This window comes from Neoarius graeffei, chromosome 4 (assembly GCF_027579695.1).
Source record: "Neoarius graeffei isolate fNeoGra1 chromosome 4, fNeoGra1.pri, whole genome shotgun sequence".
Classification (NCBI taxonomy): domain Eukaryota; kingdom Metazoa; phylum Chordata; class Actinopteri; order Siluriformes; family Ariidae; genus Neoarius; species Neoarius graeffei.
The window spans coordinates 32,408,987-32,425,653 of record NC_083572.1 but is presented as its reverse complement, the minus strand read 5'-3'; the positions used below and the strand labels follow the sequence as shown (position 1 = coordinate 32,425,653).

The window sequence follows — 16,667 nt, the reverse complement described above, 5'->3', positions numbered from 1 at the left end:
GTATGTCCCTTTACACACTTATCCTGAAGGGTAATTTTGCACCAGGCCATCTGTCTACAGCAGAAAAAAATAAAACAAAATGCGTCTGGAAAAATCCCAAGGGAGTCTGGATCCAGATTCGTGACATTACCTGCGGAACCGCCAGCAGGCTGCGAGAGCTTGCACGGTTTCAGTGCACAGCCTGTGTAGACCAAGTTTAGCAGCTAGCGATTTTGCATTGAAATATGGAATTGTCACCTGAGCACAATGTTACTTCACCTTTGGATGAAGAATATAATATGTCAGAATTATTTCTTACCCTGGCAGCAGTCAACTTGTGACTTGCCGATTTTCTTGGTCTTTTTCTCTGCTCTGCTTAGTCCTCGGCTTCCGGATGCCTCGCACGAAGCATTCCCATTTCTCTCTCATTGTCCGGTCTTTTGGAAAACGATGAGTACTAATCCCATCAAGATTGGTGTTGCTACACCCTCCTACGATACATCTGTTAACCATTTTAATAATTACATGATAACGTTGAAGAAATTTGCAGAAAACCACTAGGTCGTTTTCTCATAAACAAACCAGTGCTGACATAGGATTCAGAAGGAGGCGTCCCGCGCACGAGGTCACGAAAATCAATGTTTGCCGGGAAATCCAAATGCCAATTTTTTTTTCAGAGGTGGACGAATTCGCCTCAAATGGCTTGATTTCAACTGAATTTTTCTGGTATTGCACAAGGTAAAAAAAATTGCACAAAATGTGACAGATATTTGACCAAAGTTTAATATAAAATAGGAGAATTACATTCATCTTGCTCCTAAATTTACCTGTGATATGCACTTTAATCAACTAATTATGTGACTCATGAAGTGAATTGGTTGGACTAGCTCTTATTTCAGGGTTTCATACGGAAGGGGGTGAATACACATTCCAGATTTCTGTTTTTTCATCTTATTGTTTGTCACAATTTAATAAAAAAATTTTGCACCTTTAAAGTGGTAGGTATGTTGCGTAAATCAAATATTGCTAAGCTCCATTTTAATTCCAGCTTCTAATGCTACAAAACAGGACAAACATCAAGGGGGATGAATACTTTTGTAAGACACTGCGTGCATGTGCCTCAATGCACACTAAAGCCTCACTCACAACCCGCTGTATGTGCTACTACAGGCGGTCTACGGTAAAAAATTTGGCAAAACCGTGCTTGAGACTTGCGCGACACTTGCGTGTGTTCAGTGCCGTAGAAGGTCGCAGACTGGCTGTGGAGACTTTTGGTCCTGCACATGCAAATTCTACGGGTCTTGCGACAAATCAAGAATGCATACACTACGTACGGAACCCGCACTCCTTTTGTACGCCTGAACCAAGTCAGCAGCATGGCTAGTAGGGGCTTTTTGTGATGACCGTAAGACGCGCAAGTGACGCACGGTCATTGTACGAGTGACGTGCCTCAGAAGTACTACACAAGTATTCCACACTTGCTATTTGTGCGGCCTGCAAGACAGAAGTACATCTCACTTTCTATCCCTATGTGTGGCGTGCACGCAGCGCACGCGACCTGCATGTGACACGAGGGGCAAGACTCTGGGTGTGTGTGTGTGTGTGTGTGTGTATATATATATATATATATATATATATATATATATAGGAAAGGAACCAATCATGTAGCATTGTAGAAGGGAAGACGACCACCTCATTTGCGGTTTTTATTTGAGTATATGTTAATTTACCATGCAAATGTCAAATAATAAAACATGAGTTTAAGGGAATAATGCATTTTATTACATTCTAAAAAATCCCAACTAAATAGCCCAACAGTTTGAGCACTGAAACACACTTTGACTCTGAGCTACTGTCCTGCTCCTACTCCTGCTGAGTGATGGGATGGGGTGTCGGGATGTCCTTGTCCTTATCGTTGAGCATGGCACAATGGCCTGACAGTGATGATGGGATTGCAGTGTCCTCACTTCTGGGCATCGTTAGCTGAAACATACATGAAAATCCACACATATAATATTAATTGCATAAGCATATAGATACTGAAATGAATGTTTAAAGCATGTGTATTTACCTGTGAAAATACCTCTGGTGGGGTGCTGTGCCTTCTGCCTTGAAGGCATACTTCTCCCTGTCCGTGCAGGGCTTGCCAGTGCTGATAACGCAAGTTATGAGTGATTGTAACGTGCTAACCACATGTGTCACATATGCTTCACAAGTGCGGCCCATACTCGTAGCGCAGGAAACTGGTAAAATGCAAGTCACACACACTCCACACTCACTGAACATGCACTGATCATGTGCGTCAGACATGCACTTTCCACGGGCTAACGGCGCAATTTTTCCCACACCTCGAGGAAGTCAGGTGTGCAACCTGTACTTGACAAGTACTTTGCCCGTACTCCTCCCCCAAACTTTCCCCCGGGTTCACCGCGACCCTGCAGCAGGGCTGCGAGCTACCAAACCCTGCAACCTCTATGTGTCCAAAACGCTTGTGTCGGGTTGTGAGCGAGCCTTAACTATCCCAATTAGAAAAAATGCTAGTTGTCAAATACTTACCAGTCTGCTTTAAAACACCTGATTTCCAATAAAAGTGTTTTGCATACTCTTTTAATGTACAGCCTTTGGCAGAGCTTAGGCCACCTTCACTTTGCCTCTACTGCCAGTGGTTATTTCTCAGGAGACCTGTGAATCTTGCCAAGAGCCAACATTGCAGTTTCATTTCAGGATTTCACTTGATATAAATGCTTTTCATAAACTACATGTGCATGTTGTGTTTATAATAATGGTGTAAATGAAAACTATTATTTATCTTAAATACAGGTCTTCATCTAAATTCTCCTTGCCTCTCCTTCTGCAAAGATTCATTAAAAATGGAAATAATTCTTAAATACCATCCTTTCTTTATCATGCCAGCCTGGGACACATCTGTTTCTTTTAACTAAAATGTTGGTCAAATAATAAATTGCTGCAGCAGAACTTACAAATGGCCACCAGTGAGTTAAGCACACAACATGAATCTTCATGTTTATTATTATTGGCAGCTGCTCAGTGCATGACCTTGTTTTATGGTGGTAGCAGTGAATTGAATGAGATCTGTGTTTGAAAGGCAGGTTATTGATGCATTGTAATTTAAGGAATAGTATCGCAGTAATTTCTTACCAAATGTTGCGCTTGTTGAATCATGTTGATTCTTTGAATTATTGTTGCCACCAATGTTCTCACAATCTGCTAGGTGGTGTGCTAGATTATTTTAATGGCATTTATTTCATGGCCATACCATTCAAGCTGCAACTTGGTGACACAATATTTATTATGTCAGATTGGTGCACTTTTCATATAAGGATCTCAGTGGAGATACGTGGACCTAGTTTACAACCCCGATTCCAAAAAAGTTGGGACAAAGTACAAATTGTAAATAAAAACAGAATGCAATGATGTGGAAGTTTCAAAATTCCATATTTTATTCAGAATAGAACATAGATGACATATCAAATGTTTAAACTGAGAAAATGTATAATTTAAAGAGAAAAATTAGGTGATTTTAAATTTCATGACAACACCACATCTCAAAAAAGTTGGGACAAGGCCATGTTTACCACTGTGAGCCATCCCCTTTTCTCTTTACAACAGTCTGTAAACGTCTGGGGACCGAGGAGACAAGTTGCTCAAGTTTAGGGATAGGAATGTTAACCCATTCTTGTCTAATGTAGGATTCTAGTTGCTCAACTGTCTTAGGTCTTTTTTTTTTTTTTTTTTTGTCGTATCTTCGGTTTTATGATGCGCCAAATATTTTCTATGGGTGAAAGATCTGGACTGCAGGCTAGCCAGTTCAGTACCCGGACCCTTCTTCTACGCAGCCATGATGCTGTAATTGATGCAGTATGTGGTTTGGCATTGTCATGTTGGAAAATGCAAGGTCTTCCCTGAAAGAGAGGTCGTCTGGATGGGAGCATATGTTGCTCTAGAACCTGGATATACCTTTCAGCATTGATGGTGTCTTTCCAGATGTGTAAGCTGCCCATGCCACACGCACTAATGCAACCCCATACCATCAGAGATGCAGGCTTCTGAACTGAGTGCTGATTACAACTTGGGTCGTCCTTCTCCTCTTTAGTCCGAATGACACGGCGTCCCTGATTTCCATACTTCAAATTTTGATTCGTCTGACCACAGAACAGTTTTCCACTTTGCCACAGTCCATTTTAAATGAGCCTTGGCCCAGAGAAGATGTCTGCGCTTCTGGATCAAGTTTAGATACGGCTTCTTCTTTGAACTATAGAGTTTTAGCTGGCAACGGCGGATGGCACGGTGAATTGTGTTCACAGATAATGTTCTCTGGAAATATTCCTGAGCCCATTTTGTGATTTCCAATACAGAAGCATGCCTGTATGTGATGCAGTGCCGTCTAAGGGCCTGAAGATCACGGGCACCCAGTAGGGTTTTCCGGCCTTGACCCTTGCGCACAGAGATTCTTCCAGATTCTCTGAATCTTTTGATGATGATATGCACTGTAGATGATGATATGTTCAAACTCTCTGCAATTTTATACTGTCAAACTCCTTTCTGATATTGCTCCACTATTTGTTGGCGCAGAATTAGGGGGATTGGTGATCCTCTTCCCATCTTTACTTCTGAGAGCCGCTGCCACTCCAAGATGCTCTTTTTATACCCAGTCATGTTAATGACCTATTGCCAATTGACCTAATGAGTTGCAATTTGGTCCTCCAGAAGTTTCTTTTTTGTACCTTTAACTTTTCCAGCCTCTTATTGCCCCGTCCCAACTTTTTTGAGATGTGTTGGTGTCATGAAATTTCAAATGAGCCAATATTTGGCATGAAATTTCAAAATGTCTCACTTTCAACATTTGATATGTTGTCTATGTTCTATTGAGTACAATATCAGTTTTTGAGATTTGTAAATTATTGCATTACGTTTTTATTTACAATTTGTACATTGTCCCAGCTTTTTTGGAATCGGGGTTGTACTTGCATGCCATCTGGGGGATTCATTTTGTGATGTCAGCATTGTAGTTCAGTCGCTAAACCTCAAGTCTGAGTTCAGTCTCTAGTCCCCAGTGTTCAAGTCCAAGTCAAGTCCAGGTCAGTAAAGAAAATTTCGAGTCGAGGCCGAGTCGAGCCCACTATTGATCTGAGTCAAGTCCAACTCGAGTCCAACTGGAGTCCGAGAACAAGACTCCAACTGCACCATTTGACGGTGGCTGTTGCTGCCTTTATATGAAACCATCTCTGCTACTGTGTTGGATTAACGTTACTGCTTGACTGCCCCATTTTAGTTAAGAGGCTACAGATAAAAAGCTTCTTCATTGCTTAGCAAGCCCTGCTATGAACAGGGCAAATAACACGAGAGAGGGTTAACACTAGCTAGTTCATCGGTCAGCACGCAAGCCCCCGCTATCAACAGAGCAATGAACATGGGTCATTTACTCTCTGGGTGTAGTCTTGCCAAATGATGACTGAAGTTCGAGGTTGTGCCCGTCGTCACCTCGATAGTTCTTCTACGTATGAAACACATAGCAGTGCAGTTTTTTCCCACTGCTCAAGAAGTCTGTTTAAGCAAAGCAGACAATCCTAGGGGCATTCCCGCTCAGCATTTTAGCACCATTTAATGTTAGTTTGTTCCTGACCATGACGTATGAACAGGTGAATGTGCATTCTCTTGCATGAAATTAGTATAAAAGTTAATGTAGATATAAATATGCCAAATTATTATGGTATGTTGCAAAAAATAAAGAAAAAATCTGAGTCCTTGTCTCCAATTTATGAGCCCGAATGCAGTTCATGCACAAATCCGAGTCTAAGTCAAGTCACGAGTCCTTAAAATTAGGGCACGAGTCAGACTCGAGTCTGAGTCCTGGACTCGAGTACTACAAGCCTGTGTGATGTGCAGTATAGATAATGGACTGCTATGTTTTCAGCCCCCGCTAAGCATCTGTGTGACCGAGCACCTGTTAAAATATATGGTGTTATTTACTTAGTACATATTTGGGTTTTATATCAAGAGGAAACCTGATTTAATTTCAAGAAATGTTACATACAGGCGGGTTTTGCTGGTGTTGAGCAGCAGGTTGTGTGCAGAACACCAACCTGTCAGCATGTTGACCTCATCCCTGTACGCAGTCTCGTCCCCTCCGCTGATGAGGCTGATGACCGTGGTGTCATCCGCAAATTTAATGATGGTATTGGAGGGGTGGATGGGTGTGCAGTCATGCATATACAGGGAATACAGGAGAGGGCTCAGCACACAGCCCTGAGGTGAGCCTGTGCTGACGGTCAGGGTGGAGGAGCAGGTGGTGCCTACCTTAACCGTTTGAGGGTGGTCAGTCAGGAAATCCTTGATCCAGGCACAGGTGGAGGGGGAAAGAGCGATGTTGGTCAGCTTTTCCACCAAGATGTCAGGAATAATGGTGTTAAATGCCGAGCTGAAGTCTATGAACAGCATCCTGACGTAGCTCCCTGGCTGCTCGAGGTGGCTGAGTGCTGTGTGCAGAGCTGTAGCGATGGCGTCCTCCATCGATCTGTTAGCTCTGTAGGCGAACTGATGTGGGTCCATGTTTGAGGGGAGACGGGCCTTGATATAGTGAAGGATAAGCCTCTCAAAGCATTTCATGACTACTGATGTTAAGTTACATTTACTGATGTAAATGCTTTGAGAGGCTCATCCTTCACCACATCAAGGCCTGTCTCCCCTCAAACCTGGACCCACATCAGTTCGCCTACAGAGCTAACAGATCGACGGAGGACGCCATCGCTACAGCTCTGCACACAGCACGCAGCCAGGGAGCTACGTCAGGATGCTGTTCATAGACTTCAGCTCGGCATTTAACATCATTATTCCTGACATCTTGGTGGAAATTTTGAAAGCTCATTGCGGGCGCGGGCGGGACCGGAAGTGCGCATATGCGCGCGCGGGCGGGAGCGGGAGTGCACATATGCGGCGCGGGTGGGAGCGGTGATAAGCTGCAGTCCCGCTAACTAAAAACATGCTTGAAATAAAATGTATAAATTATTAATTTATGTCTATCATATATAATTTGTGCTGGATATTTTATTTGGCATTAATAAAAACATTTTAAGATGCCTAAATTTGCAGAGAAAGTCAGATTGCCGGATTGAGTGAGAAATAGTATCTTAAACTTGCCATTGACCACCCTAAGGGGAAATCCTTTGATCACTCTAATGACTCGCAGTTCACACCCAGCTAGCAAGAGAACCATGAGTGAATTGATTTACTTGTTGCGTTAGTCTACAACTTTAACCAGAGAGACAGGTTACACAGTGATGGTAGGCTTGACTCAATGACTACGTTTACATGCACGTCCAAATCGAGCTACTGTTGGTAATCGAGCAAAGGGTCCCAGCAGGGGTGCCAGAGAAATCCAATCCTACATGCACAAGTGAAATCGGGCTATTGTGCAAGGTGCATTGTGTACCCGAGCCACACGTGGCGCTACACGCCCCATCGTGTTGATACACTTCCGGTTGTTGACATGAAGAAGAGCTATAGTGTTGCCAGATACTGCTGACGTTTTCCAGCCCAAAACATGTTCAAATCCGCTAAAATGCACTTAAAACACCCAATCTGGCAACACTAGCAGTTCCGTGTTCAAGCTGTTATGCTTGCTCTAACAGACTATGGCTACAAACTGTCCTGCGCAGACCACTGTTTTGTAAGACAACTTATTTTGCACAATAATATTTTTCTAAAGTCCATTTTTTGCTTACAAAAAATTTTTTTTTTGCTTACAATTTAACTTATGTCTTAATAAACACACAAAAAGTTCAATTGTTTTGTTTTTATTGACATTCTTCAGATGTTGGACATATACACACACACACAAATACAGTGACTTGTTTATGTACACAATTCACAGCTATGCAACAGCTGTACAGATGTATTTGGTGATACAGTAAGTGAGCTAAATTTTAACAGTGCAAACAATGCCACAAAAAGAAAAGATTCATGCCGTTGTCATGATTCGTTGTCATGCCGACCGAGGCTGTTGTTTCCCGCTTGTGGTCTCGTCACTTCCGGAAGTAGCTCGACAAGTAGCTCGATAGGGTATACATGCACAAAGTAGCTCGGCAGAAATCGCATAAACTAGGTCGTGTAGCTCGATTCCGAGAAATCAAGTTCGGTTCAATTTCAGCCGAATTAAGGTGTATACATGGCATTTTGAACCTCGATTTCAGTCGAGCAACGGCAGAAATTCAATTCTCTCTGTGCATGTAAACGTAGTGAATGCTATCCCAGAAATCCTTCCTGTAATATGCAAATTTGGCTGTCCAATCAGAGGCGGCCAAATTTGCATATTACAGGAAGGATTTCTGGGATAGCATTGAGTCAAGCCTACCGTCACTGTGTAACATGTCTCTCTGATTAAAGTTGTAGACTAACGCAAGCAAGAAACCAATTCATTTCTTTTACTAGCTCTGCTTTGCAATAAAAAAAAAAAACATTGGTACAAAGCAAGCCCATTCACTTTTTTATGCTGATCAGAGAATTACAGTGGTTTCTCATGTGATAAAAATGTGTGATTTGCGATTAAATATTTTAATCGTTTGACAGCATTTATTATTATTAGAGATACTACTTGCTGAATTCCGAAATAAGGTAAACAATAACCAACGTGAGCTGTAGATATTTATACTCAAATCCACTCAAAGTAGGGGGCGGGGCACCATCACGCTGTGTCAAGACAAGAACTTTCCTGAGAAATAACGCGAACGTCTGCATCATGCTGGATTTGCGGGCGGGAGTGGGACAAAATATGGCAGGCGCGGGCGGGAGCGGGACTGAAAATCATAATTCTTTGCGGGCGCGGGCAGGAGTGGGACTGCACAATGCGGGCGGGAGCAGGACTGAAAAATCCGACCCGCGCAGACCTCTAGTGGCTATGCATGTCGCTCATACCTGATGGCTCCACTCTTGAACCCTGAAACTCAAGCTGAAAGGAACTACAACCCTGATTCCAAAAAAGTTGGGACAAAGTACAAATTGTAAATAAAAACGGAATGCAATATTTCATGCCAAATATTGGCTCATTTGAAATTTCATGATATTGTACTCACAATAGAACATAAACAACATATCAAATGTCAAAAGTGAGACATTTTGAAATTTCATGCCAAATATTGGCTCATTTGAAATTTCATGACACCAACACATCTCAAAAAAGTTGGGACGGGGCAATAAGAGGTTGGAAAAGTTAAAGGTACAAAAAAGGAACAGCTGGAGGACCAAATTGCAACTCATTAGGTCAATTGGCAATAGGTCATTAACATGACTGGGTATAAAAAGAGCATCTTGGAGTGGCAGCGGCTTTCAGAAGTAAAGATGGGAAGAGGATCACCAATCCCCCTAATTCTGCGCCGACAAATAGTGGAGCAGTATCAGAAAAGAGTTCGACAGTGTAAAATTGCAAAGAGTTTGAACATATCATCATCTACAGTGCATAATATCAAAAGATTCAGAGAATCTGGAAGAATCTCTGTGCGCAAGGATCAAGGCCGGAAAACCATACTGGGTGCCCGTGATCTTCAGGCCCTTAGACCGCACTGCATCACATACAGGCATGCTTCTGTATTGGCAATCACAAAATGGGTTCAGGAATATTTCCAGAGAACATTATCTGTGAACACAATTCACCGTGCCATCTGCCGTTGCCAGCTAAAACTCTATAGTTCAAAGAAGAAGCCATATCTAAACATAATCCAGAAGCGCAGACGTCTTCTCTGGGCCAAGGCTCATTTAAAATGGACTGTGGCAAAGTGGAAAACTGTTCTGTGGTCAGACAAATCAAAATTTGAAGTTCTTTATGGAGATCAGGGACGCCGTGTCATTCGGACTAAAGAGGAGAAGGACGACCCAAGTTGTAATCAGCACTCAGTTCAGAAGCCTGCATCTCTGATGGTATGGGTTTGCATTAGTGCATGTGGCATGGGCAGCTTACACATCTGGAAAGACACCATCAATGCTGAAAGGTATATCCAGGTTCTAGAGCAACATATGCTCCCATCCAGACGACATCTCTTTCAGGGAAGACCTTGCATTTTTCCAACATGACAATGCCAGACCACATACTGCATCAATTACAGCATCATGGCTGCGTAGAAGAAGGGTCTGGGTACTGAACTGGCCAGCCTGCAGTCCAGATCTTTCACCCATAGAAAACATTTGGCGCATCATAAAACGGAAGATACGACAGAAAAGACCTAAGACAGTTGAGCAACTAGAATCCTACATTAGACAAGAATGGGTTAACATTCCTATCCCTAAACTTGAGCAACTTGTCTCCTCAGTCCCCAGACGTTTACAGACTGTTGTAAAGAGAAAAGGGGATGGCTCGCAGTGGTAAACATGGCCTTGTCCCAACTTTTTTGAGATGTGTTGTTATAAAATTTAAAATCACCTAATTTTTCTCTTTAAATGATACATTTTCTCAGTTTAAACATTTGATATGTCATCTATGTTCTATTCTGAATAAAATATGGAATTTTGAAACTTCCACATCATTGCATTCTGTTTTTATTTACAATTTGTACTTTGTCCCAACTTTTTTTGGAATCGGGGTTGTACAACTCCTCTCGCATTCAAACAAGAGCAGTTGTTGAGAGAGCGTTTGGGATGTGAAAGCGAAGATTTCCATGTTTGAGATTGGGACTATGCACCAAACTGGACACTACCCTAACAGTAATGGTAGCAGTAGCTGTGCTTTACAACTTTGGGAAGAGAGTCAGAGACGAGCTGCCAGAGGAGAATGAGGACCCACATGAGGATGTTGAGGATGTGCAAGCAGGCCTACAAAATGCTGCAAATATCAGTGGAAATGCTGTGAGGAGAACACTGATTGAAAACCACTTTGCAGTCTAATCAAAGTAAATCAGTAATTCCAGAGCTATGATTTAAATTTATGACCCAACTAATATACAAAATATTTTTTGTCATCCGTACAGGGAGGAACCCTGATGGGACTTTATTTACACAATGTAACAATTTAAATACACATGAAACATTTAAAGCATATGCAATGAAAAAACAATAAACTTATTAAAACAAAAATGTGATTACATCATTTCATTCAACAGAGCCCCGAGGGAGGCCTCGGGTGGCTGGCTCATCTCCAATTTTTGCTTTTGAAGTGTTTAAAACTTCCTTTTTAAGTAAAAGTACTTATTTGAAAAGTTTTCCATTTTCAATGTCCAGAAGACACCGCTCTTTCTCAAGTTCTAAAATTTCATGATGGGTCAGCTTGATGCGCTTCTCAGGAGGTGGTCTAAGAGATGGTACTGTTGCTCCGATGACATCGTTCACAGGTTCCAGGACAATGACGGTGTCATCTATCAACCCAAAACACAAACACGCAAAGGAGTAATCATTAGACCAGAGAGGCATCATCCTCAGCTTTTATTGCCCTCTCCTAACTGGCCATTATTTTCCAAGCCAAGACAAATCAGAACAAAATAAAAAATATAACAAATTGTTATTCAGAATATAATTTAAAAATTAACAAGTGTATGCCTGTGTCATTACATTGTATTTGATGTTTGTGGGCCTCGGTCTAATTAGACACTTTAAATTTTGGCATGAGCCTAATGCTAGGTTACAGGACTTCGGTGAAACCACAAACTTTGCTTTTAATTTTATGCAAGGTGCTAGTGGAAATCAGTAGGCTGCTGCAAATGTTAATGTTTATTTTTGTTTTCTATTGCATCAGTTATAAATAAATATTCATAAACAACTTAAGCAAAATCTTCATTGGATTATAGGAGAGATGTGTCTAACAAGAATGTTATCCTTTTGGTGAGTAACTTTAAGCAGCTACATTAGCCTACTGTGTATAGATGAATATAGCGTTAGCATAGTTAGCATCATTAGCAACTTACCAAAGTCTGTTGTTTTATCTAGAGCTCCGTCGTCGTCATAAGGGTTGGGGAGGGGAGCAATCTGCTGTGGGATAATCTTGGTGACTTTAGCAGACAACGGGTCGGTGTTTTCTTTTTGTCTTCCCCCGCCAGTTTTAAATCTCTCTCCTCTGTCTTCAGCCGTGTCCCCTTTCACCTTGCTCTTCAGATTTTTCCAGCAGCCTTTAAGTTGAGCCTTGTCCCTTGACTCCTTAATGCCAGCTGATGCATTGAACCTCTCAGTTAACTCCAACCACGCCTGCTCCTTCTTTTCAGATGTGACACTATCTGTTTTCTTGTCCTCAATCACTTTACCAAACTCCTCCATGAGTTCAGCCAGCAAGTCTTTTTCAAATTATGAAAAATTTGAGCCTCTGTGCCGTGGTGCCATGATGGTAAAAGATCACAGGCCGTTACTTATTATAACCATTTAAGCGTTAGCGATAATGATACAATTCAACGGTAGTCACGAGACATTCGTTTAAAAAGTAGTAAATGTTGTTCTCCTTGTATCATTATTTTGGTGCCCTTTATTAGGCTATGTATTTATTTACATCTTGTCAGAATCCATCATGGCGGACAATAAACATAGATTAATTTTATTTTAATCCTCGCTTAAAATGGTTTAACTAATCCAAGGTTAAAATTAAGATGTGCAACATATATCTCTGATTAATTTAAACCCGATTTAAACATAGATTTACTAAACCTAGTTTAGGCCTAAACTAGGTTTAATTTAAGTTATGTTGGTGCAACCCAGCCAAAGTCCCCTATTTGTTACCATACAAACTTTGTTATAGATTTCTATTTTATGACTACTACATTATTGATTCAGTGCAAAAACATTTGAGTTCCAAACATTTTGTTTTCCAGCACATAATTAAATCTTAGAGAAAAAAAACTTGTATCTGAGCAGCATATTACATAAGAGACCAATTTTCCGATTAAAAAAAGAAACATAATAAAGGCTACTGGGTTTTGCTGCAAAATTAAGAAGCAAGTGTAACAAAGTGTCCAGAATAACTGTGGCTGGTTCTGCAAGATGCTCAGTAAAACCTACAGCTCATTTCCTTATAAAACTGAACTAATTGTACCTGAGACTACAATTTTTTATTATTTTTATTTTTTATTTATTTAATTTAAAAAAAAATTTTTAAATAAAACAAAGGGTCATTTCACACCCAATATTGACTTTAACATATTATGGCTTACTACTGGTGTTTTTATTTATTTATTTATTTATTTATTTTATATATATATTGAAACATTTTACTTCATTTTTTTAAAAGCCATTTTTGGTCTACAGCATTTCTTTACATTTGCCGAAGACTTTTGCACTTTTCAGCTGTTGTCATTCATAATTATAGATTTAATATCAACAAGCTTACAATATCTGAGTAATTTTTTGACGCAAGTGTTAGTGTGTGTTTTTTAAAAAAAAAAAAGTCATGTTCTGCTTACGTATTATATGACTTGACAATAAGATGGGCTTTATGCCAATTTTGCACCTCCTATATATTTAGGAATAATAGAGGCTAGACGGAATTGAATGAAGATTGCAAAGTGTGCTCCTATCTCACTCTCCTCATCCTCTCTTCAGTTTCTCGGAGTTCTTCATCTGTATACTCTGGCTCAAATAAATAGGGACTGCCATCAAATTCAAACAGCTTATCTTGTTGGATTCAGCGAAATATTTGGGAATTACTTTGAAAATAGACTTCATGTATTCTGTGTGACTTTTTTTCAACATCAGAAAACAGCCCCCGTGCAATTAACGTCTACAGGCACTGAATGGGGTGGTGCATCAGAGACTGAAAGAAGAAAGGTAAAAAAAAAGCGTAGAAAGTAATTTTCTACAGTTTCCTTACAGTTATTGAGGTAAACAGACATTGGTTAATCTCTGTAGGGATCCTTTTTATGTCATCAGAGACTTATAATAACATTATGAAGATGTCAGTGGTGAAAACCAGTGGTTTACTTTGATGCAGATGATTGCCCCAAAGGATTACATTGTATAGCCTTTTGCAGTTGCCAGTTATAGGGTTCTAACTCAGTACTGGACCTATTTCAATTGTTTTTGTCCCTAGTAAATATTTGGATCCAGAAACATGGGAAAATATGGCCCAGGTTTAAAAAAAACCTGGCGTTTTCTTTTAACAGATTTTGATTTAATGATAAAAGTGAAGTAATAAGGTCAAGTCTAAAATATTTATTCCCAATGATTCCTGCAGCTGGTTTTGGCCTCCCAGTCAGCTTCAGAAGTCTGCATAGAGGTGTTTGACAAGGACATTGATAAAGATGATTTTCTAGGAAGGTATGTAGACTACAATTATATGTATAGAAGATTATTGACAGGATTGCAAGGTTTTATGTTTACATACATGTATCTTTAAGACTGTTAAAAGACTAACATACACCTTTTGCAAATCATAAATGTCTTAAAGGAATGTGATATTTTTTTCCAACAGGTTTCACATCAGCTTGAGTGAAATCATTCAGGATCAATACATTGACCAGGTCAGTCTTTGGCTGTTTTGTTTAGGTTTTAAATGCCTTCATTAATTTTTAAATTTCAAGAACACAGATTCAGTAATATTCAGCAGATATACAAAGTCTATACACACCTGTTAAAATTGCAGGTTTTGTTATATTTAAAAAATGAAACTAAGATGAATTATGTCAGATCAAAGAAAAAGTAAAAACTTGCAATTACCTGGTTCCATAAGTGTGCACACCCCTTGTTGTGGGCAGTGGTAGCTCAGGCTACGTTTACATTACGTCGAATCAGCGGATCATCAGATTAACGTTCTTAAAACGATTCGCGTTTACACTAAAACCGTTAGCCGTGCACACAGCAACACCAATACACGGATACGCTCGGCTCCGCAGGCATCCTGCGCTCCAAATCACTCCGCCCTGAACAGCGAGTGCCCTCTGGAGGGTGCGCACTCCGGCCCTGCGCAGCTCACAGAGCACGCGAGTGAAGTGCACAAGCAGTGATTCGGGACTGAGCCACTGTGTGTGAGATCCCAGCGCATATCACTTACTACTTGCAAGTGGAAGGATGGCAAGCCTAAAGACAATCATAACTACACAATGGGCAGTATTTGCATCAGTATTTGCAGTATTTTCATACTTTTATACTCTTTAATGAAAGGTGATACAAGGCGGAAGTCCGCGCCGTTTTTCAGCAGTCGCGTCACATGACCAACGCCAGCGAATCAGGAAGGTGGATGTCACAGTGACGTTGTCCAATGAGGACGCCAGCTAGAGCTCAGCACAGCGTATTCGCGTATCTCAATGTTTACACAGCACTGGACCAGATACGATCTAGATTGAATACGTGGACGCTGGCGGATTCCCGTTTCCCGGCTTTTCCAGGTGGTTTAATGTAAACGGACAGTGCATCCGCGAAGAAAACGAGACAGATACGGTCTAATGTAAACGTAGCCTCAGTGGATAAGATATTGGATTTCTGATTGTAAAGTCATTAGTACCACTGATGGCCACTTTAGCAAGGCCTTTAAACCCTCAACTGCTCACTTGTATTAAGGAAGAAAAAGGTAAATGGAAGTCACTCTGGGGGTGGCACGGTGGTGTAGTTGTTAGCACTGTCGCCTCACAGCAAGAAGGCTCTAGGTTCAAGCCCAGTGGCCGACGGGGGCCTTTCTGTGTGGAGTTTGTATGTTCTCCCCATGTCTGCGTGGGTTTCCTCCAGGTGCTCCAGTTTCCCCCAAAGTCCAAAGACATGCAGGTTAGGCTAAATGGTGGCTAATCTAAATTGACCGTAGGTGTGAATGTGAGTGTGAATGGTTGTTTGTCTCGATGTGTCAGCCCTGTGATGATCTGGCGACTTGTCCAGAGTGTACCTCACCTCTCGCCCATAGGTGGGGTTTACATTAGGTGGGGTTTACATTAGACCGTATCAGCGGATCATCAGATTAACGTTTTTAAAACGATTAGCGTGCACACAGCAACACCAATACACGATTCGCGTGTACACAGCAACACCAATACACGGATACGCTCGGCTCCGCAGGCATCCTGCGCTCCAAATCACTCCGCCCTGAACAGCGAGTGCCCTCTGGAGGGTGCGCACTCCGGCCCTGCGCAGCTCACAGAGCGCGCGAGTGAAGTGCACAAGCCACGATTCGGGACTGAGCCGCTGTGTGTGTGATCCCAGCGCATATCACTTACCACTTGCAAGTGGAAGGATGGCAAGCCTAAAGACAATCATAACTACACAATGGGCAGTATTTGCATCAGTATTTGCAGTATTTTCATACTTTTATACTCTTTAATGAAAGGTGATACAAGGCGGAAGTCCATGCCGTTTTTCAGCAGTCGCGTCACATGACCAACGCCAGCGAATCAGGAAGGTGGATGTCACAGTGACGTTGTCCAATGACGACGCCAGCTAGAGCTCAGCACAGTGTATCCGCGTATTCTCAATGTTTACACAGCACCGGACCAGATACGATCTAGATTGAATACGTGGGACCCTGGCGGATTCCCGTTTCCCGGCGTTTCCAGGCGTTTTAATGTAAACGGACAGTGCATCCGCAAAGAAAACGAGACAGATACGGTCTAATGTAAACTTGGCCTTAGACCGTATCAGCGGATCATCAGATTAACGTTTTTAAAACGATTCGCGTGCACACAGCAACGCCAATACACGATTCGCGTGCACACAGCAACGCCAGTACACGGATACGCTCGGCTCCACAGGCATCCTGCGCTCCAAATCACTCCACCCTGAACAGCGAG

The 16,667-nt window shown here is 41.5% G+C and overlaps 1 protein-coding gene across 1 annotated transcript in view; it reads left to right on the top strand.

The window, feature by feature from the left end:
• esyt1b (extended synaptotagmin-like protein 1b) overlaps positions 1–16,667 on the top strand; it is a 227,765-nt gene that overhangs the window by 122,317 nt on the left and 88,781 nt on the right. The window contains exons 29-30 of the mRNA XM_060919134.1: positions 14,132–14,214; positions 14,369–14,417. Of these exons, the coding sequence (XP_060775117.1) occupies positions 14,132–14,214; positions 14,369–14,417 (132 nt within the window). The remainder of the gene's footprint in view (positions 1–14,131; positions 14,215–14,368; positions 14,418–16,667) is intronic.